The following is a 23,111-nucleotide window of genomic DNA, read 5'->3' as shown; positions in this document are numbered from 1 at the left end:
CTCATCCACCTGTGTCGTTTCTGTCATCTACAAAACAGGACAGTTCCTTATATATATATATATATATATATATATATATATATATATATATATATATATATATATATATATATATATATTTGCCTTCTGGAGCATTAATGGCAGAACGGCATAAATAATACAAGTATTTATTTCTCCATTGTTTCCTTTTAGCTCAATAAAAAGTAGTCAGACCTTTCTAGAACAATTTGTAATCATAAAATGAACCCCTTTAAGTATTATTATTAACATAGTGTTTGTTTTATTTTTTAAATTCATTTTTGTGTGCTCACACAGCTGTCTCAGCATATCTAAACTAAAAGAAATACAGATATTTAGAATGAGTATATATATTGTTATAGTTAAAACAGTAAAAATTATCAATGGCACCAAATAAAATTATACATTTTGCAACACTGAGGAAAAAGTCATAATTAATCATTACACGCACACTTATAACCTTAACATTTGGGCCTAACTAGGCGGTCTAACTGCATTCCTTCACGAGGACACCTTAAATGTTAATTTGTTGATTTGAAATGAAATCAGCTGATTGGCTGGTTGGGAACGGCTTCAAATACGGCTGGGAGCCATCTTGAATCCTTGTTTGACAAGACTCTTTTCGCAGTCTGCTAAAAAAATCCAGAGCACTGTACAAATACCGCAAACGGAATCGCTTTATTTTTGTTATCCAAGGTAAAAACGCATGAACTCGATGTGATACAATTTATCTACAACTGTTAGACAGAAGTTAGCTTTTTTTGAAGACTCTTACTTTTGTGAACGCTATTTTAAACCCGTAGTCACTTAGCTTGTAGTTAGCCAGGCTAGTCACCAAACGACTTGCGTTAGCATAAGAAAACGAAGCATATTTTGGACTTAATTGTTACTGACGTTAAAGTGAACGACTAAATTCTACAAACCTGGGGCGTAAAATATGTGTATTAATACAATGGATTACGTTTGAACATGGTATATACTCCCGCAAACATTTAGCTTCATGCGCTAGCAGCAAACTAGCTAGCGCAGTAGGATGTTGTTTTGCCAATTTGGGTATTACAGAAATTTAATGCAAACATTATATGTATATATACACGTATCAATCTACTTAAAGAGCCGTCAACGTCTTTTTAAAGTGACATTTTAGGTAAATGCGTTTGTAGTCGGACGCGTTATGTTAATAGCATATAGCAACGGTCAGTGGAGGAGCGGCTAACTTGGATTATAGGCCAAATCCTCATTGTCACTGCTTTAAATTAACGTGTTCGTGTTGAGCCCGTGTATAACTAATTGTTTTTAAAAGCAACTTGATGTTTATGATTGTATGTTTTTTCTATGTTTTAGGGTTGGACAGACTTGAAAGGACACGGAGGCCCGGTTGAGCTAACTGAGCAGTATGCCAACGTTTAAAAGCCTGCCCGATGTGTCGAAACCAGATAAAGTTGGCCGATTAACCCTTTGCTAAGCAGTTATTTAACTTTAATGCTTGATGCCCAATTCGATTTAATGAGAAATAGAGTAATTTGATTTATTGATAAGGCAAGGGCAATCTTGAGTTTGATACGTCCCATTTGAGTGGGCTCACCTTGTTTAGAGACTGTTAAAAAATAAAAAATAAATAAATAATCGGTGTGAAGAGTAAAAATGAGCACCACCAGGACAGAGAATCCAGTGATCTTGGGTTTGTCCAACCAGAATGGACAGCTGAGAGGCTCAGTGAAACCTACAGGGGCTCCAGGTGGAGGTCTTCAACAGCCACAGATAAACCAGATGATTAAAGGCACAATAAATGGCAATTCCCAGCCAGCCCCTCCAACAAATGCTGTTATCAAGTAAGTATAAGCAAAAGATAGAAATACACCAAATTACTTTTCACTCGGTTTGGTTTGATCAGTAATCACCAGGACAAAGGTCCCCCTATATTCATTAAATTATTAAACTAAGAATCCCCTTCTGAATTAAACAAAGCTTGAAATTAAGCACTGATGCCTATTTCTATCAACCTCCCAAGATGGAGTTGGGTCATAATCCTTAAAAAGCATGATCTTTAAATCTTTGTTTGTCCTCTACATATTTATAAAGGTTCTTTGGATTTTTGCCAACCTATTTGCTGACAAAATGTTTGTCTTTATACACAGGCCTGGAGATGACTGGAAAAAGAATTTGAAAGTGCCTCCAAAGGACATGAGAATTAAAACATCGGTCAGTAAAATATATATATATTTGAAATATTTCAAGGGTAAAAAGAGTTCACTGCTTTCTGTAAGTCTATTGCTGACTGTTTTTTTTTTGTTTTTTTTAATTGACTGCAGGATGTGACTGCAACTAAAGGCAATGAGTTTGAAGATTATTGCCTGAAGAGGGAGCTACTTATGGGAATCTTTGAGATGGGCTGGGAAAAGCCATCTCCAATTCAGGTACAGTTTAGTGCAGGTTTACAATAGTTAACTACTTGATCGTCAGATCAATGGGTTTGCAATGTTACATCACACATTAAACCTGTTACTTTGACAGTATTTTATTTAAAATGATCAACCTGGATGTTAACCATTTTCCTTCTCAAACTCTTACATTGGCCAATGTTTTCAACATAATCTATTTACTGACTGGTTGTCATCCTACTTTGAAATTTTAGTTTGATGAAAAAAAACTTTTTTTAAAATTTAAAATCCCTGTTGGGAACATGACCATCAAACATAACATTTTGTTTTCATCATTGCATTAATTTAACTACTAAACTGGTTTTCTATATATTAAATGAAAATCTGCTTGGACTACAAGAAATGAAAGTTTACCCTAAATTTATTATCCATCTTAATGTAATTTAACTGACATTTTTTTGTTGTTTAAATACTGAACCCATGAAGAATAATGATTTCAAAGATTTTATTTTATCTGATACATTTCGTCTTGATCTTGCAATTTACACGGGTGATTTTGGTCCTTTCAAGCAAAGGATCAGACAGGAACTTAAAATATCTTCAAAGTCTTAAAACTTGAAAAATGTTCAATTAAAAAGTACGAAGATCAATTGGTTAATAAAAAATTTGGTTCCTACATTGAAGTATTTAATGATAAAAAAGGCTGTTTTTTTTTCTGGAAAAAGTTTTTATTGTGAAGCATAAAGAGATTTGTGTTTTCATTAGTTTGTTTTATTTCTGCGCAGGAGGAAAGCATTCCCATTGCACTGTCAGGAAGGGATATCTTAGCCAGAGCCAAGAATGGCACAGGAAAGAGTGGAGCCTACCTCATTCCCCTTCTTGAGCGCATTGACCTGAAGAAAGATTGTTTACAAGGTGAGCTGCCCTGCACTCATTTAAATGTAATTCATCCAAATTCTCCAGATGCATCCTGGTTTCCTTTGTGTTCCTGGTTGCAATCAGTAACCAACTAGTTCAGCATCAAGAGAAGAAAATGCAGCAGCATTGCAAAAAGTGACGCAACAAAATGTTTGCAAACATAACCTTAAAAGTTTGATCATTTTAGATTTTAGTTTAATGTTCTTTAACTGAATTCCTGAATAAGATGGCAGCTGAATCCTCAAGCTGATCCCCCTGTTCCTGAAGGTCAAACTTAATCCATTTTCATTTATCTTGGCTCTAATCGTTGGTACAGTGTGGAGCTGCACTCCAGTCGTACCGCAAATTAAAAATTCTGAGTAAATCATTTAGCTGTGCAGTTGAGGCTGTTACTTTCCTCTATCGGAGGTGGGTTTATGGGGTACATGTGGGTTTTGCTAAGAAAACAAAATGGACTGGTTATGTTTAAAAGGTCCTGGATAAAGTTGAATGCAGCCAACAGTTGATATAGTTTAAAAAATGTTTTTTCAAAAACAAAAAAAACCTTGACGGATGAGCCATATAGGACTGGGAAAATTGCCACATTGGAATAGTGAGCTCTCCTGGACTACAGCATGTAAATGTTTGAATTTGAGTCCATGAAATTGCTTTTGATATCGTTTTTATGGACATTGGATGCATTTCCCCTGAAATCCCCTGATATTTGTTGGGAGTTGGAATTAAATAGGTGGGTAGACTTACCGGATATCCCACAGAAGCAGGTGGTCTTTATCAGATGGCTGTTGATCTTCAGGAGCTCAGTCCTTTACATTTCTAGGTAAAGCAAACCTATAAACTCTCACCGCTGTGGTTGCTTACTGTTTATATAAAGACTTGGTAATGTTGACCAGCTTTCAGAATGCTTTTCTAGCCATTTGCCCTGAGCAATCTTATGTTTTTGGAACCAAAGTGATGTCACATCGCATGTCAGAGCCCAGTCTCTGTTAAAAAAAATAACATAGTTTCAGAAAAATTAACAGGAAGAGGTTAACAGCTCCAAAGGATGGAATCAACTTTTCTGATCTCTATTAAACTTCCCTTTTCATTTAATAGGACAGCTATTGTAGAACATTGTTAATGTGCATCTTTTGGCATCCAAGCTTTATCCAACTTCATGTTTAAATATCTTGCTGCTCCTGAAACTAATCAACCTCAAGTGGGCTTCGCTCGGTACAGAGGTCCACAGCACCTGGTATAATGCCTTCATGAATTCAAAGTAGTCAAACTTTTAAAGTATGGTTGGCATTTAAACCAGAGGTGGGAGATGTGGAGCGTACCATACCATACTGTACCAACTTTCTTTATGAAGCACTTTATGCACCGGACAGGACCAAAGTGCTGTACACAATCATGAAATACAATACAATTATAAAATAGGAAAAAAAAACAAGTTTAAAATACATATTAGTATACAAAGAGAATAAAACAAAGTAAAACCTCTCAAATTGTGTCAAAAGCCAAGGAAAAAAGATGAGTCTCAAGAAGGGACTTAAACATTAAGAGAAGAGGCTTGTCTTATGCTCAGAGGCAGATCATTCCACAGCTTAGGAGCTGCCACAGAAAAAGCACGGTCTCCTCTGAGCTTGCATTTTGTCTTTGCCCTCAGAAGCAACTGATCAGCTGACCTGAGGGAACGGGAGGGTGTGTAAGAATGCAACAGCTCAGACAGATAAGAAGGGGCAAGGCCATTAAGAGTTTTAAAAACAAATAAAATAATTTTAAAATCAATCCTAAAACGTACTGGCAGCCAGTGTAAGGAAGCCAAATCAAATTATCTCTATGGCTACCTTCACTCTGCAGGCCTTGATGCTTAATTCAGATTTTCTTGTGAAATTTGTGTGGTTATCATTTCCAAATATATGCGACTTGTATGTGATTTCCTGTATGAAATGCATTCTTAACACTTGGTGTCCCGCATGCACAGTGAATTAAATTGTGCAGATTGGACTCACCTGGTTCAGTGGCCAGGCAGAAATGCATGACAGATAACTTGACTACACATCTGAAACAGCTGCAGTTGAAGGGGAAATTTGATGACATTGATCAGCAGGACATCTGTACCTCTAGGCTTCATGAAACCATAATTGTATTCTGATTAGGATGCAATCAAAAGAAATATTAAGGATTATTTATTCTGTTGAGCCACTAAACTGTAGTGGTAATGTGGGGAAAAAAGCAAAGAGCATAAAATTCTCCGTACAGTATAAGGCTACTTTTGTTTTTGACCATATCGTGCTGTGCAGCTGCTTTATCCTGACTTTAATGAGGTAAATGTTCAGATTAACAGCAGGGATTAACTTTGTTCCCTAATGGATGTTCTTTGTTTTTAGCTTTAGTCATAGTGCCCACCAGAGAACTGGCACTGCAAGTGAGCCAAATATGTATCCAGGTCAGTAAACACATGGGTGGCGTGAAGGTGATGGCGACCACAGGTGGAACCAACCTCCGTGATGACATCATGAGGCTCGATGAAACGGGTAATCTTTGCACTTGATTTATAATCTGATATTGATTTAATAGTGCTGTGTTTTCCTGAAGGACAAGCCTGTAAACAAAATGAATTATTCTGGGACTAAAAGAAACCTGCTTGATAAAATCAAAGCTTTTTTAAAAATTATAACCACTTTCATTGGCTCTTCAAATATGAGCTTTTGATGAACTGTTGACATTTAGTGCAAAATGTATTTGTTTTCCAGTACATGTGGTTATTGCAACTCCTGGGAGGATTTTAGACCTGATCAAGAAAGGAGTGGCTAAAGTCAATCAAGTACAGATGGTTGTTTTGGATGAAGTGAGTATTTTTGGTTTCAGGTGTTTTGTTTCTCGTTTTTAATAAAACGTTCTACTTAAAACCAAATGGTTTTTGTTTTTCTTAAAGGCTGACAAGCTCCTGTCTCAGGACTTTGTGATTATGATGGAGGAGATGCTGGGCTTCCTGCCCAAACAAAGGCAGATTCTACTTTACTCTGCCACCTTCCCTCTCAGTGTGCAGAAATTTATGGTACAGTTTCATCAGATGTATTTAAATCTGACAGTAATTGAGGCGGTAAACAAAACTGGGTCTAACCTGTGCAATAAACCATGGCTTTGTTCTTTTTTTTTTTATAGAACGCACACTTGCAAAAACCATACGAGATCAACCTAATGGAGGAGCTTACACTGAAGGGGGTGACTCAGTATTATGCTTATGTAACGGAAAGGCAAAAAGTCCATTGCCTCAACACCTTATTTTCCAGGGTAGGTCTTGGCTCCACACCTCCCTAATCCTATTTCATGTACTGACAATAGTTGATTTATAGTGTGTTCCAAGGGTTTTTTCTAAATAATCTCATCTCTACTGTAGTTTCTCTCGTCCATGTGGAACATTTTATTGGGTAGAGCTTCTGCTTTCTAAACACTGATCTCGTTTTCTTTTGTTTTCAGCTCCAAATCAACCAGTCTATAATCTTCTGTAACTCCTCTCAGAGAGTGGAGCTTCTTGCCAAGAAGATTTCCCAGCTTGGTTATTCATGTTTCTACATTCATGCCAAGATGAGACAGGTCAGTCAAATTACTGCCCATCAAGGAACCAAAGGAAGAAGGGGGTCATTTAATGCCAAAAAATACTGCTTAGTTTTTACCCAGAGCAAAACTAAAGCATAAAGGAAAGGGCTCTTTTAGAGTCATTAATTGCTCGTAGATTATTGTCAGATTAGCCCATTTACTCTAAAGCAAACTGAGCTCCTATCATAAAGAAAATGTTAACTTCCTGTTAATGCATTATGACGGCCAAGGTGTGTTTTAATTAGGTTTTTGTGGAAATTTGCTTTGCTGTTGACTTAATATTTTCAGAGTAAGGATGTATAAATATAATGAACATTTGTAAACAAACATAAATTAATTTGTGAAGAAAATGGTTGGAGCTTTGGAAGGCTAACTGCTCGTCAGTCTGACTCAGTTTAGTTGGATTTTAATCTAAAACATTACTGAAGATATTCAGTTCTGTCAGTCTCTTTACTAAGGCCAAACAACTTCTCCTTCTTTGCTGAATTTTTGGAAGACAGCTGCTGTATCAGCTGATCGTAGTCTCCAAACATTGGTAGGAAGCCAGCTGCCTGTGAATGGTTGAGCATATTACACCACTGTAAACTGCTGCGGGTGTATATCTTCAGTGTCTGGTTCCTTAGATAATCACCTAAACTGCTGTAAAACCTCTGTTGCATCACTCTTATGGGTAACTGTTGAAGACACGGATGTAATAAAACAACCAATACAAAGATCTGTACTTTTTAGTAAAACATAACTTCCTTGTTCTATTTCTAACCTGGAATGCTAAACAAAATGGTTAAATCGGTACATTAAGCTATTAAATCTACTGGTCCAGCAGGATGCAGTTACAGGTAGATAGTTTTATTACAGAACATTAGGATTAAATGGCGTTGGGTAACGTATCCATAATGTCAGTTTGTCGGCTTATTTAAACACAGATTATGCAGTTTAGATTCCTTATTTTTCAGGAACATCGCAACCGTGTTTTCCACGACTTTCGAAATGGGCTGTGCCGAAACCTTGTCTGCACTGGTAAGTGAAGCATCCGACTACATGATGCTCCTCTAACGCGATCAAACTTCTCTTGCTTGATTAATTTTCCACATATGGTTTTTACTTCACTGTTTCCTGCTTACAGTTTTAATGCAGCTTAAATCATATGCAGAATCTTTGTTTGTCTGATATCTAAAGTTTTGAAAATGGCCGCTAGATTACATGCTTCAGCATGAAGGAGTCCACGCCATTTTTAAACATGCACTATGGCCCTGGAATTTTCTAAACCTGTTCTGCAGGCACATATTTAACCCTCAAATGCCTGCAGTGAGTTCTGAATGCGTTCAGTAATTACTCAGCCTGATACTTTGTAATTTCCTGTTGATGGCTGTGAACATGCATGTTAATGCTGCAGCTTATCTTCCTGGTTCTCATAACTGCTGCATTGTAATTTTTGTATTTTTCCTTCTTGCGTTCTGTACTGCAGTGTTGGCTGAGTACTCGTATTTATATAAACATTCACCCAGTTATCCCACCTGTGAATTCAGCATCATCCTGCAGGATGATATATTTTTTTGTGGTATCTGAAGGATGCTCTACAGTTTGAGTATTTTCCTGAATGGTTTATAGATGTGGTCTTGAAATGCAAATGCCAACATAAATTGATGTGGGATTTACTGTAGCTTTATAGTTTGGAGCTTATTTCTCATAACTGAGCTGTGGGTTTAAATGCGCTGAAACGAAACAAACAAGTCTTTCAATATGACTCATTTGGCAGCGGTTGTCTTTCGGCTGTTAAGCTATTGTCTTTGCTTGATAAACGCATTTCCATAGTGAATAAATGTACTGTCTTATTTTTTATTTTTTTTTTTTAGATCTCTTCACAAGAGGAATTGACATTCAAGCTGTGAATGTTGTGATCAACTTTGATTTCCCCAAGCTGGGAGAGACGTACCTTCATCGCATTGGTCGATCTGGTAAGAGCTTGCAGAGATCCTTCCTAAAGTAGACATTCTGTTGGTCCATTAACGTGACTGACTGATCTCCCTCCTTCCCAGGACGCTTTGGCCACCTGGGTTTGGCCATCAACCTGATCACATACGACGATCGCTTCAACCTTAAAGCGATTGAGGAGCAGCTCGGCACAGAGATCAAGCCCATCCCTGGAATAATCGACAAGAGCTTGTACGTGGCAGAATACCACAGCGAGAGTGGAGAAGAGGTCAAGCAGTGAGGCTGTAGGTACCTTCATTACATTAAGTGCATTCAGTGCCTTGTAGTAGAAGGATAAACCTTTGTGCAACTTAAAACTATAAACTGAAAGGGATTTCTGGCCCTTTTTAGCCTAACCATCCTGTCTTACCATGATGCAGTTTGTTCATTAGTGTTCTCTTGGATCTTCACAGACGGCTCGATTTTTGCTCATTTACTCCATTTGTCACTTGGTTAATTTGTTGCACTGCGTTTTATTTAAGTAAAGGAAGGTTAATGGATCAATAAAATGCATTTATTTAAATCGGTAATTGAAATAAACATGCATTTTCTTTCCATGTACTTTGTTGTTCCATCTGAAGAAATCTCAGTCAAATTTGCTGAAGTTGTTTTAATGAGATGTGGGAAGACTCATGGATTTAAACATTTTCTTGTTCAAGAACTTACATTTTCTGACCGGCTGTTGAGAAAAAAAAAAAAAGAAGCTAAATCTGTATTCAAAGGATTTATTGAAAGTAAAGGATTTGGGTTGCTTCTATCGGAAAGCTTATTTGTTTTTCTTTTCTTTTCAGATTCTCCATTTTTCAACCTATTCTTCGCTCCCCTTCAAATCCTTCTTCACCCCGTTTCTCCTGGACTTTTTTTCTTTTCAAATTTGTTTTTGTACAGTTTCTTTCTTCTGGAAGCCACCATCAGGAAAGCATTTGGAAACAGACACTTTTTGGAAGAACTCATCTGCCTTATTTAAAGGCTTTGTGCTGCACTGCAACATACTGAAGACATGAGCACCAAGAGGAAAGCGCGGGACCAAACGGAGAGATATGTGCGTATAGATGACTGATTCATATCCACCACTGAAAACAAAGCCAGCCCCGACAGACCCTGGAAGGAAACCCTCCATTCTGCATGTTTTACGTTCAAACTTTTATCCAATTTGTAACAAGTGCCTTAACAAGCAGCTCCACATGTTCTGAAGTAATAACCCGTCATCGTCCTCCACTTTACTCACTTCACGCCACATGTTCACCGTATTGAGAATTTGTTACAGTCCATGTTTGATCCGTGGGATGAATTCATAACCAGTTTTGGTTGGTTGGTTGGTTGGGTCATGTTTTGTGAGGGAAGCTGGTCTGATTTAACTCTTAGCGCTGGCTCAGTGGATTTTGATTCTGGCTGATAAATGAGGGAAAACTTGGATTTTCATTGAGCAGAGACTGGATTTTTTTTTTTTTTTTCTTACCCTCCAAGAGACGGCCAGACTGCTCGGTAGCTTGTGGTGAAGCTCCTGCTTCTCAGAGACCCTGATCCTTTCCTCTGTCTTCAGCCTCAGAACACTAAAAGTCAAAAAAGCAGCCAGAGAACCACCATGAGTCAAGATTCCTGTTTCAGTGGTGCTTCTTTGGAGAAAATGTTTGTTTTTCTTTGTCATGTTCCTCCTCCCCCCCTTCCTATGGATGGCCATACCTTATTCTGCAAGACATGAAGCCGACATGTGGGGTTCAGCTTTCTCCTTCTGTACATACTTTTATTTTAAGATTGTTTTAGAAAAAAATGTAACTGGCTGGCAAACTAAAAAGCTGCTCGCACCAATTCTCTTGTTAGCACTGGAGATCATTTCCTCAACTGCCAGCTTTTGTCCTGCAATATTGGCCCGGGAGCTTATTTATAATTTTATAGAATGCAAAAGCATTTAAATGATGATGGTCATAGAATGTTTTTGGGTTAATCTGTAATTTTCTTTTTAGTACTTTAAAGTTTGAAGGTGCAATTCCAAAAATGTGCACTTAAAGTGTTTAAAAGATGCCCTTATTCTCTCCTGCTACCAGTGTTAACAAGCACAGTCTCAACAGATGGCTTCCCTAGGCTGGTGTATTTGGATTGATTAATATTTTTGGTCACCAGCCCAGGTCTGTGAATCTTAACTGCAGGACTGATTTATCATAGCGAGCGGAATAATCTACCGCATAGAAATGCTTCTTGCTGCGGCGCAGCTTAATTGGCTGTTTTTGTTTTGTGAAGGGAAGCTATTTGCTGTTACTTTGATTTATGCCACGTTTAAGCTTGGCTGCATCACTTCCTTCGGGGGGGCAGAAGCCCCAAAGTTCACTGAACACAAAGTTCAGCAAACTTTGTGTTCAGCGAACCTTTTTACAAACAAGTTTCCCCTGATTATTGGTGAGATGCTCTGTTAGCCAATGAGGAAAAAAATAAACTATTTCCCTCTATCTCATTGGTTTACTCTGATCCCTGTTCTCACGGTTTTGTCCCAGATAGTCTTTTTTTTCTTTATTCGGGTCACATTGGAGGTGGGAGGGACTTAAAAAGAAACTAAAAAAAAAATCCAAAGCAAACCTAAGCATTACCGAGTGAACAGGGATGAAATTCAGACACCTGGCAGCTGTCTGTGTCTATGCAGGCTTCTGGCAGTAATGGCTGCAGACTGTGGTTATAAAGTCTAAAAGCTTCAGTGTGGTTAATTGGTTGAAAGCCGCCTTACTGCCAGAGGCCTTCATGGATTAAACCCTATAGACTGAGACAGGAGCATCTTACTTCAGATTTGGTCATTAATTGAGAATAGAAACGATTTGTCTCGGTCTGTATGGTTCTAAAATAATTTGGGGTGGGTAATTTGGAGCATTTGCTGCCCTGATGCACTTGTTTATCTGGATCCGTCTCTACACACTTGAGAGAATTGGTCTTTTTTTACACAAATGCATCGGTAAGAGTGGGAGGGGCAAGTGGGCAATTGAGGAGGAAAAGAAAAATCGGGAATATAGGGATTTAAGAAACAGACTCCAAATTTATGTGAAATTTAAAACGTGTTTATTTTTATTTGATATAATTGGCCTGGTTTCAGTGAGGGAAGATTTCACATTTTCAAATGTTATGAATATTATTGGATTAAGTTTTTGTTCGGAAAAAAAATAAAGCTCACTGAAATTTATTGCCTGACGTGTATTTGTTTTATTACCCTGTTAAACGGAAGCTAGGGGGCAGAGTGTCGGCCTTCTGGCTGGACTTTGGGTCACAGATATAAACTGATCTGGAAGCAGTTTCCTTTAGTCTTGAGTTTAACTTCAGCTCTTCTCTCAGAATGGTTAACCTGGTGCTCCTTTGCTTTTCATTCATAACTCTGTTAGCATTTGGGAAATGTTTACTGCCGCCCCCATGTGACAGGTAGGTAACTAGCATAATCTTTGAAGCTGTTTTACTTTTCAATTCAAATATTTTAACCTTTTTTCAAATTTCAAAAGACTTTTTCACAAGGGTCGTCTTTCCCAGCTGTTAAACTGGTCATTTGTTTTCTATCCTTACCTAAATGGCTTCTCTTGCTCCACAGAAGTGGCAAAAACTTAATTTTTGAGGATATTTTATTTTTGCACTAATTAAGAGCAAATCTAACCTTGACTTTTATTTAAATGGAAAACCTTTATCAGTACAATGGTTAATGAGCTCCATATCTTGGTGATCTGCAGCTTTTTTTTTTTTTTTTCAAAGTCCATTCTGATAAGTTAGAGTTGTTTTATGAGCATAAGTATGCTTGTGATCATAACATTACTGCTAGGAAACCTTATATAACACCTTGACACCTGTGATAAGATTTAAAGCAAGTAGTTTCCCCACACGCTGCTTTGTTAAATTTGCTCATTTCTCTTCAAAAAATGTTGCAACTTATGCAGACGTAGTTTAATAGTGTCGGTATGTGATGAATTGCGTAAAGCCAAATTTGCCAATGATTCAACTAATTAGTGATGATTTTTTTTTTCTAAAGATTTTACTTGCACTATTTCATAGGCACAAAAGGTATTTGCTTCTGAAATATCAGCCTACTATAAAAGCTACTTGGATTTTGTGCTTTTCCATTTTCACCTCTGAAGCAGGACCATGTTTCTTTTAAACTTTGAGTCAACATTAGATTGATGGTAGTTTGTCAACAGAACTATTTTTACACCTTGTAACTAACTGAACATTATTGATCTCACTTTGGAGACCTTTACCTCCGCATCCAACCCATCCCCTTAGGGAGCAGTGGGCTGCCATTGTGCGGCGCCTGGGGAGCATTGTGGGGTTAAGGGTCTTGCTCAGTGACGGGCAGTCTTTGGGAGTGGGACTCAAACTCAGAACCTCAGGATTCCAAGCTCTATGCCCTAACCGCTAGGCTGCAACTATAAAAAAAGCTTTTTTTTTTCTTATATCTTTTAATTCAAACTCAAAGCCTCATAAAACCTATATTATTGCTACGAAAAGCCACTAGGGCATAAGTTATTGTAGATCCTCTGCCTAAAGCTTTTAATCTTTGTCGAATTTAATTTAAAAAATGTTAATTTAAAAAATTGTAATTTTCAAAACAAATATTTGTTTTGAATCAGATTATCTAGCACCTTCATATTTCTCACAAAAGTTGATTAAATGGAGGAAAACGGGTCACTAACACCGTCTATTCCAACGGCCGGCATCAATCATCTAAAGCATCAATCTCTAAAGCTCACATGGTGAAAGTTGACGCTGAATGCTGGAATACTTCATTTGGAATAAAAACCTTCAAACTGACATTTAAGTTTTTTATTTATTTTTTCTGTTTTACCAATATACAAATTATTTTGAAATTAAATATCAGCTATGCATGTTTTCAGTTGAAAACATTTGCTGTAAATATAGCAAATATGAGCATGTTTCCTCAACTAATTCCCTGTGAAAAAGCTAATACAGCTAGGTAAACAATGGCTGACAGGCCGACAGTGTTGCACCTTTCCAAGTTATAATTAAAAATGACTTATTTGATTAATTTAAAGCAGGCTAGGCAGTGGAAGGAAAAAGAAACCAAGATGGAGACTACATAAACAGGGTTCCCGCGGGTCCTTAAAAAGTCTTAAAAGGCATTGGATTCTTCTAAATAAAATTAAGGCCTTAATTGGTATTAAAATGTCTTAAATTAGTCTTTCGTAGGTCTTATTTTTTAAAACATAAATAGGATAATTTTTATTACGATTTATTTTTGTAATCTAAATAAAACATTAAAATTACAAACATTTTTTTTTTTTTTTTTTTAAAAAAAAATGGCTCGCCATTATTGGTTCCGTCCCGGTAGCGAAATAATAAAAGCGTTGTTGCGGCCGGGACATTTAGGAGATGCGGCATTAACTTTTTGTCTGGAAAATATGAGCAATTGTACATGTAATGAAAATTGTTTGTCCAGCCAAGAGTTTTCTCCATTGCTAAAACCTGGGAACATACATGAGGCACAGTGGATTTTGTGCAAGAAGTCATTCAACCTCGGAACGATGGGAGTTAAGGCAGGGAAGTCACACATGCGAAGCATGAAACTTCTCGGTTTTGTTCCACCCTTGTCTCTGCAACGCCTCCACTTATCAAATCAAACGTACTAAGAAAACCATACAAAGAAAAATAGCTGCAAAAAACACACTTGAATTTAACTTGCCTTATGCTGTAGGAACCCTGATAAAGAGAACCTCAGATAATTTGTCAACTTAAGAGTACCATGGTCAGAATGTGTCCTTTTTAGCCTTTGGCTCAACCAAGCCTGCACTGCTGGGTCACCATCATCGCCCTCATTAAAAATGTGAACCTAAATGTTATTTTTTATAAAGGATGAACAATGAAGACTGATGATGTTGGGTTGATTTTGTAGAATCACAACTAAGTACAATAACAGGAATAGATTGTCAGGTTCAGTCATGAAGAGTTGCAACCCTCCCCAGTGTGTGTCAACTAAAGACTGTCTTTTACATTAACTCTAACAGACATAAAGACACATCATTAACTCTATTTGTAATAAACTTTGACTATTTCATAAGTGAAAATAGTCTAAAAACCAAAACCAGGCAAATATGCTGAAGCAAAAAGTATTATCTTTCAAGGTCTCTCCTGCAGTAATTGATCATTGGTTATTTATGAAAAAGCTCCAATAGATAAAAACTCCTAACTGAGAAATGAAATTAGTGATTCAGAAATACATATTGTACTATTTTTTTTCAAAACCTTTAATAGCAAATATTAGGAGCCAACATCCACCCAGCTCTGAGATAAAATGAAATGCAATGTTTGCTTTCCTTTAAAGTGAGGATCCAGGAGCACCAAGCATCAACCTTTATGTCCAGATGAATCTCCTGACAGTGAGTTCAGGATTGGTTTAACATAAGGAAAGAAACTGCTGTGGTCTCAGTTACTGTCAGTCTGCCCCAAGTGCTTAAACGTGCTCGTCCTTGTTCCCTCTGCATTTTTTAGTAGCAAACATTGTTCTTTATCATAAATTCCCATAAATGTTAGATATTTGCTCCCCTAACAGCCTGTTTCTTTAGCCCTGACTTTTATAGTTGTAGATGATTACCGTGAGCAGACTTTCTCTATGTTAATAGCACTATATTTTTAGTTAAAAATCCCTTTATCTTTATTGGTAGAAAGTGGGATCTTTTTTTAAATATCATTGTCGGGTTTCTATTTATTATATTTGAGTGGGTAGCACTGCTGCCTTGCAGCAAGAAGGTTCTGGGTTCAATTCCCGGCCTGCTGTCTTTCTGCATGGAGTTTGCATGTTCTCCCTGAGCATGTGTGGGTTCTCTCCAGGTACTCCGACTTCCTCCCACAGACCAAAAACATGACTGTTAGATTAATTGGCTTCTCTAAGTTTTCTTTAGGTCTGAGTGTGTTTATGAATGGTTATTTGTCCTGTTTGTCTCTGTGTTGCCCTGCGATGGACTGGTGACCTGTCCAGGGTGAATCCCGCCACTAGGCAGCTGGAGATAGGCACCAGCACCCCTCGTGATCCCACTTGGGATAAGCATGATGTAAATTGGATGGAATGGAGGTTTTTATTTGCTGTAAACCAAAATAAAATAATAAAACCATGCTTATCAGATTTTTTTTTTATTAAACGCTTTGTCGTTTTATTTATATGTCAAAGAAATTGACATATTTTTGTCGTACATTGAGGTAATGTGCTTGAAATGGAAAGTTTTTTAATGTCCACCTTTACAGCAGTTTGCTTGTTTATAGCACAGCTGATGGTGATTTATCACACTCCAGTTGGATGGTCTTAATTGTTCCCTCTTTGTTTCAGTGAAATCTACTGCTCAGGACCCATCCTGCATCAGGTCCAAGAAGCTAAGCTGTTTGATGATGACAAGTACTTTGTTGACATGAAGCTGAAGTCAGCACCTGGTGAGTCTCTGCTCACTAAAACACCTTGATTACATCTCCCTGCCACCTGCTAACATCATGTTTAAAATCCTTCACAGCTGATGTTTTGGCAGCTTTTAAACTCCTCTCCAATGAATCGCCAAACTCTTCCATCCCTGCCACAAAACTCAAAGAGTTTCTTGATGCAAACTTTGAGAAACCAGGAACAGAGTTTGAGACGTGGATGCCAACAGACTGGCACGAAAAGTAAGATAAAGCTGTCCTGCTTAGATCGATGGTTTTATTACCTGGTTGATAAAAAGTGCCTCTCTCATTCAGGCCCAAGTTCCTGAGTGGAATAGCAGATGAAAAGCTGCGGATGTGGGGGGAAGAGATTCACAATCTGTGGAAGTCTCTCGGCAGAAAGGTGATGAGAAGGAAGTTTTGAAGCTGTTTGTCAGATTCTCCTCTTAGATGAGTTATAGTCAACAATATTTACAACATTAATAAAGTTAGCCTTTGGCAGGTTGTTCCTTTCCACTTGCAGGAGTCAGCAAAAGTATTTTTTGACCTGTGCTTCAGTCAGACTTAAAGCAGCCTCCTCCTATTTCACATTTTGGAAAATTACAGACACAAATTACAATGTTTTTGATGGGGATTTAAAGATCTAGTTTGCAGGAAAGAAAATATAATTTTTTAACCTTTTCTAAATAGATATCTGATGTGCATTTGTGTTTATCCGCCTTTACTCTGAGATGAAATTCAATTCAATTCAGTTTATATAGTGCCAATTCACAACATGTGTCATCTCAAGGCACTTTACAGAGAAAATTCAACCAGATCATGCAGTCAAACTTATTAAAAGTCTTCTATCTAAGGAAAACCAGTTGATTGCATCAACTCATTAACTTGAAGGCTATCCCTTATACCAAGCATGCTTGTAGCGACAGTGGAAAGGAAAAAAAACTCTCTTAACAGGAAGAAACCTCTAGCAGAATTAGGCTCAGTGTGAGCAGCCAGGCATTGATGGTAGCAGCAGAGCTGACACCTCTCTCCAGAATTGTGTCTCAGCCAAACAGGAACAGACCAGATAAGGCAGCTGTGAGAAAAAGAGAGAGCATAACGTTAGAGATTGAACAAACATATTTTGCAGAATGGGAAAATAGAGATAGAATGAAGCAGAAGGATGAAAAAGGGTCCCTATGTCCTCCAGCAGTCTAAGCCTATAGCAGCATAACTATAGAGATAGCACAAGATGTAGTGCAGATGAAGATAAAAACCTTTATTCTTATTCACTGTATTACTACAGCAGCAATTCAGACTTGTTTTGGTTTTATTTTGTTCCACTTCACACTCATGTGTGACTCTGCACTTATTCTTTATATAAAATCCTGATTAGAAACAGTGAAGGTTGTGGTTGATCAGGAAAAAAGTTCTAGTGGTATTTATATATTTTTAATGTAGCACACTCTGACACTTTCAAGTTTTTTTCTAAGCATTCAGATTTGTTTTTTTTAAAAAGACCAAAAAATCTCATTATTTAAATTTAGTTATTTTTTATACTTACTGTAAATAACCTGATCTGGATGGATCTTTAAGTTTTTCCTCTCAGTGCCATAGATGAATAATTAAGTCTCTCCTCCAGATCCAAAATAATGTCAAAGACCATCCAGAGCTCTACTCTCAGATTTACACCCCCCATCCTGTCGTCGTGCCGGGCGGGCGCTTCAGGGAACTCTACTATTGGTGAGCCAACAGTTGGACCTCTCATCTCCTTCTGCGTTATCGTTCTTACCTAATCAGGCAATCAGGATTTTTATCTCAAAACCAACAGGGACTCCTACTGGGTCATCAATGGACTGCTCCTGTCTGAGATGACTGAAACGGCCCACGGTATGATCCAGAACTTCCTCTTCCTCGTCAACAGGTAAAGCTTTAAATTGTCTCAAAATCTCAAGTTCATTCAGGGGGAGAAAAACAGTTCTCAGGGGAATTTAAACATCTCTAGAATAAAAAGATTACTGTCCACTCCTACAGGTATGGATTTGTTCCAAACGGTGGGAGGATTTACTATGAGAGGCGGAGTCAGCCTCCATTTCTCACGCTGATGGTGGAGAGCTACTATGAAGCAACCAAGGACCAGCAGTTCCTCAGGTAATATTCTGAGTGAAACCATGAAAAAATATAAAGAGCTGGTGGATTCCTGGGCACCAACCAAGCTTTGATAGAATGTGACACCATCACCTTTCTGACTCTTCCTCATTCCAGTATTGCCTCTTGTTGATTTTAGAGAAGCTCTTCCAGTTCTGGAGAAAGAGTATGAGTTCTGGATGCAAAACCGTTCTGTGGCCTTGAAAGAAAGTGGGTTAGACCATGTTCTGAACCGGTATATCGTGGAGGCAGACCTGCCCAGGTATGGCTGCAATACATGTGGCAAAAAGCTCAGAGGCTGATGGAGATTTGGTTTGCACATAATGTACTGCTTCAGTTTATATGTAATGGTTTTGCCTCTGGTCTATATCACTACGAATCAAGAAAATAATGTTCTATCATAATATTAATGGGAAAAATACTGTTTTATTCCTCCAGATACTTGAGGACATGGATTTAAGAGAGGCAACTAAAATCTTCTTTTATGAACCATTATTACCTACACTGAAACTGTGACTTTGCATCAGCAGAGCTTTACATACAAGGATACTGTTGCTAGTAAAAAGGCACCTCATCCATTTATCAAACTTCCAAATCGATGCTAAGATGAACAAGAAATTGCAAATATTGCCACCAGTTCAAACAAAAAACACATCAAATACAGAAAGAAATCATCAAGAACAAGCAGGCTTGGACTGCTGAGAACTAGAAGATCTGCATTGTTTCATGAAGGAATCTGAGAAAGAGGAACGCATTTTGAAACCATTCCTTTATTGCCTCCAGTCCAGTGAAGTAGGCTCACAGTACCACAGGACCAATAGAGTAAAGCAAATTTGATAAGGACAACAAAATAAAAGCAGATTTTGTCAGCAGTTCCTATAAGTACTAGTATATAGTACTACGTATAGGAACTGCTGACACAATCTGCTTTTATTATAAGGCGGGTATAAGTACTAGTAGTACTTATATCTGCCTAATTTCTGAATGCCTAATAGTAGGTATTCAGAAAGGTGGCAGATGCTTAATGATAATAGTTCATGTAGCATATGGACCTCCTGACATACACCAGAGCTAAAGAAGTCATGTTAAAATGTTTCTGTCACCAGCGTCACAAAACCTAACAAAGTGGAACACATAAGCCCACTTCTAAAGTCCTTCGTCCAGCTCCCTGTATCTTAGAGAACAGACCTTAAAATACTTCTGTATGTCTTTAAATCATGAAACAGGTTAGCTCTAAAATACATTACAGGTTAATTGTCGTTGTGTATCTACCAACCAGACCTCTCAGGTCTACTGGCTCAAATCTATTTTGCACACCCAGAACCAAACAGTTTGGTTTGTACTAATCTGGAAAAAAAACTCTGTAAAAATGCTGAACCCTAAGTTGCTTTAAATCAAAGTTAAAATGTTATTTATTAAATTATTAGTCATGTTGTCGTCAAACTCTCCTGTCTTTTTCTCTCTTTATGCCACTTCAATATTGTTTTCCTATGATCCATTTTCTTATTTCCTGCACAGCACTTTTAATTGTACTGCTATTTAAAAGTGCTATATAAATAAATGTGCCTTACCTTAAACTGACAGTCTGGTAAATGGATTAATCATAAATGCAGCCACGAGGGCTGTGGTGACTGCAGAGCACCATGTTTAAGGTTGGAGAATCTGTCACCAGTACAGTCATTAGTGATGCACTCCCCAATTCAGGCTTTTATGGAAGAGTGTCATTAAATAGAGCTATAAGAAGTCATGTTTAGGTTTATCTGCAAACCGAAGCAAACAAAGGCATGACAAAGGAAACTACATGCAATAAAATTTGTGTTAGAGTTAACAACACACTGAGCACACTATGGCCATGGTGACACACGGTAGTGGCAGCATTATCCTGATTGAATGTCCTTCTTTAGAAAGAATAGCAAAGCTGAACAGTTTTTAAGATTTCCAATATTTCATTATTAGTGAGTTTCAGGGAATAAAAAGATCTCATAACACTGAAGGAGTAAAGTTTGTGTGGAAAAACAAACTATTTGTCATTCTGTAAACTTTTAACCATGACTGCACGCTCAGGCAGAAGAGGGCGTATATTAGAGCACATCTTTACCCTCATTAACCTCGTCTTTGCTTCCAGGCCTGAGTCCTACACTGATGATCTGGAATTGGCTGAAGGACTCTCTCATGGTAATGGGTTCTTAAAATTATTTTTCTGTCTGGCTGAACGATTTCTCTTCTGTGAGGGTGAGATAAGTTGTCATAGATGCTCTGCAGCATTTGGAATGCGTCCCTTTAGTAAGCTGTGATACATTAGAAATGTTCTCAGATAATGTATGCAGGGAGGAAACCATCCATTCTCTGAGCCATCGTTGGTCTATAATGCTACTTTAAATGATCTTTCTGTCACCTGAAGGTGTTTGCTCTATTACAAATATTCAACATCACCTATAGTCCTCCACCTGACAAAGATATTTTTGCTAAAGCTCATAAGAGCTGGTGTAGAGCAGAGGTAAACATGACTCAGCATGAGACCTCATATTTCATTTCTTTGGTTTCTTTTAAAGAGCAGAGCTGAGCTTTGAATGTGTAAATTTCAGCCTGGCTCTCTGTGATGTTCCCCTCTGGCCTTAGAGCTCAAACAGCAGCTGTGGATGGACCTAAAAGCAGGTGCAGAGTCTGGTTGGGACTTCACCTCCCGCTGGTTCATAAACAGCACCGGCCACAACGACGGGACCCTCCGAGAGACCCGCACCAGCCAGATTTTACCCACTGACCTCAACGCCCTGCTGTGCCGCAATGAGAGAACCCTGGCCTCGTTCCACCGACTGCTGGGTGAGCCTCTGACCTTTGGTGCTGCTGCAGACTGCTTTTAGCTCCTAACTGGTGTTACGTAACAATGATATGCTGTGTCCTGACAGGTAACACTGAGTCAGCCGCTCTGTATGACCAGGCTGCAGCCCGCAGGACTAAGGCTATGGAGGCGCTGCTGTGGGACGCTGAGAGGGGAGCCTGGTTTGACTACAACCTGGTGACGCACTCCAAACACTTTGAGTTCTACCCCTCCAACCTGGCTCCTGTTTGGGCTCGATGTTATTCTCAGCCTGAGATGGAAGAGAAGGCAGTGAAGTACCTGAAGGTGGATTCACTCTGCATTAGATTTAACCGAGCAAACAGCTTTATTTTCTTTTGTTGGTTAGAATAAGCTAAGACTCACTTATAGTGCTTTGCAAAGGTTTTCATCCTAAAGCCATAAACCTCAGTTAGAGTCATTGGGGATGAACAGAACTGACACGTTTTTCTGCAGGCGGCTGGCGTCACTCCAAATGACCCCAGGTCTAATTTAGTCGGACTACGCAGCACTTTCATGGGTCTGCCAGGAAGGGAGGCACGGTTACAAAGTAAAACACATCTAACTGGGGGGAAAATGCAAAAACTAAATCTGTCAATTGCTAAGGAAAACAGTCAGGTTTGGAGTTTCAAAGCACCTATAGAGCAGGTGGGGCAAACTCATGCATAAAGGATCAATAAAACAGAATAGTTTACCAACGAAAGCATTTCAGCAGGACAGAAAACGAATAAAATAGTAATCCTCTTTTAGCCTCGCAAAAACAATGAGGAAGATTTGAAAGCGCAACTTCTCGCTCCCCTAGGAGAAAAAAAAAAGACTTTGACAAACTTTTGGAGAATAGATATAGTAAAACATTGATCCTCTTTGAGCCACACAAAAAAAAAGACGGCGAGTGACAGACAGTTAAGGTAACTGCAGCTTATCCCTGTCCCTTCTTTATAAAACACAACAAAAGAAAAACTTTGACAAACTTCACAGATGGCGTCAAAGAATTACCTCTCGGTGCATCAGCAACTACCCATATAATCCGTCCCACAGCCTTTATTCCTGCGTTTTCCATTTCTTTAAACAGAGTTCCCATTTTATTCAATTTAGGCCTGTAAAGTTTCCAATGTGTTCTGGTTTAAGAGATGCTGCCCAGACTTAAGTGGAGCTTTGTTCTATAGCTGAGCGCTTTATTTATTTATTTAATAACTTTTCAAAATCTGATCCAATCAAACGTGGGGCAGTGATTCAATTCGTCAGGCACAGTGAAAATAGTCTGCACACATCGGATCTGCTCACCCTCATAGTCGGATCCTCTCTATATGCAGTCAGAGTGATGAGGATAAAATAAAATGCAACGGGTACTTATAACCATATCATACTCTAACTAGATTAAATCCACTCCATTTGCAGGAAGCTGCTAGTTACTTTTGGCTCTGCAATTTCAACATGCGAAATAGAACACCAACAAAGGACACCACTGTCTTAGAGAAATGCAGGACATTCCACAAAAGTGAAAAACTCAGGGCAGATATTACTTGTAATTTATGAATTTCATGTAATAATAGATTCAACCTTTAACCTCTATTCCACAGTGAAACTGTGAGAAGAATTAAGACATTTCTGATTTGTTTTTGGCTTGTTTTAAATAAGAAATAATAACCTTATTTATTTCTTTATTTTTTTTTAGAAATTTTTTATGCTAAAGTTTTGTCCAAGCAGTCTATAATTTGTATCCTACATCAGATGGTTTCCTAAAGTTATAAGGTTCTTTAAAATTACTCTGAAAATTATACAGAAATGTACTAAAAAAAAAAGTTAACTGATTTTTAAATATTATTTCACTTTAATATGGGAAAAAGATCAGAATTCTGACTTTAATCTCAGGATTCTGAATGAATTCTGACAGCTAA

At 38.0% G+C, this 23,111-nt stretch overlaps 2 protein-coding genes across 2 annotated transcripts in view; both read left to right on the top strand.

Moving 5' to 3' along the window:
- The first annotated feature begins 575 nt into the window (after positions 1 to 575).
- ddx6 (DEAD-box helicase 6) lies at positions 576 to 11,289 on the top strand. The gene is made up of 14 exons (XM_015384180.1): positions 576 to 714; positions 1,363 to 1,850; positions 2,157 to 2,220; positions 2,331 to 2,435; positions 3,185 to 3,314; positions 5,687 to 5,833; positions 6,053 to 6,147; positions 6,235 to 6,357; positions 6,465 to 6,593; positions 6,780 to 6,896; positions 7,853 to 7,916; positions 8,753 to 8,854; positions 8,936 to 9,115; positions 9,662 to 11,289. The coding sequence occupies exons 2-13, from the start codon at positions 1,663 to 1,665 to the stop codon at positions 9,109 to 9,111; spliced, it is 1,440 nt and encodes a 479-aa protein (XP_015239666.1). The 5' UTR covers positions 576 to 714; positions 1,363 to 1,662; the 3' UTR covers positions 9,112 to 9,115; positions 9,662 to 11,289.
- Positions 11,290 to 12,130: 841 nt separating this feature from the next.
- The window catches only part of treh (trehalase), a 15,916-nt gene continuing 4,935 nt past the window's right edge, over positions 12,131 to 23,111 (top strand). The window contains exons 1-11 of the mRNA XM_015384179.1: positions 12,131 to 12,266; positions 16,168 to 16,268; positions 16,346 to 16,493; positions 16,566 to 16,653; positions 17,872 to 17,972; positions 18,061 to 18,153; positions 18,264 to 18,380; positions 18,517 to 18,639; positions 20,503 to 20,552; positions 20,997 to 21,197; positions 21,284 to 21,501. Coding sequence (XP_015239665.1) covers positions 12,184 to 12,266; positions 16,168 to 16,268; positions 16,346 to 16,493; positions 16,566 to 16,653; positions 17,872 to 17,972; positions 18,061 to 18,153; positions 18,264 to 18,380; positions 18,517 to 18,639; positions 20,503 to 20,552; positions 20,997 to 21,197; positions 21,284 to 21,501 — 1,323 coding nt within the window. The 5' untranslated portion in view covers positions 12,131 to 12,183. The remainder of the gene's footprint in view (positions 12,267 to 16,167; positions 16,269 to 16,345; positions 16,494 to 16,565; positions 16,654 to 17,871; positions 17,973 to 18,060; positions 18,154 to 18,263; positions 18,381 to 18,516; positions 18,640 to 20,502; positions 20,553 to 20,996; positions 21,198 to 21,283; positions 21,502 to 23,111) is intronic.

Source organism: Cyprinodon variegatus, unplaced genomic scaffold (genome assembly GCF_000732505.1).
Source record: "Cyprinodon variegatus isolate N-32 unplaced genomic scaffold, C_variegatus-1.0 Scaffold306, whole genome shotgun sequence".
Taxonomy (NCBI): domain Eukaryota; kingdom Metazoa; phylum Chordata; class Actinopteri; order Cyprinodontiformes; family Cyprinodontidae; genus Cyprinodon; species Cyprinodon variegatus.
Note: the sequence above shows the minus strand (reverse complement) of the source record. Positions and strands in the feature narration are given on the sequence as shown.

Excerpts from the sequence above, each read along its gene's own strand:
- ddx6 (XM_015384180.1), top strand. The coding sequence starts at position 1,663 with ATGAGCACCACCAGGACAGAGAATCCAGTGATCTTGGGTTTGTCCAAC. Across the intron at positions 3,315-5,686 it reads GAAGAAAGATTGTTTACAAG|CTTTAGTCATAGTGCCCACC; the intron begins GTGAGCTGCCCT and ends CTTTGTTTTTAG. Across the intron at positions 5,834-6,052 it reads CATGAGGCTCGATGAAACGG|TACATGTGGTTATTGCAACT; the intron begins GTAATCTTTGCA and ends TTTGTTTTCCAG.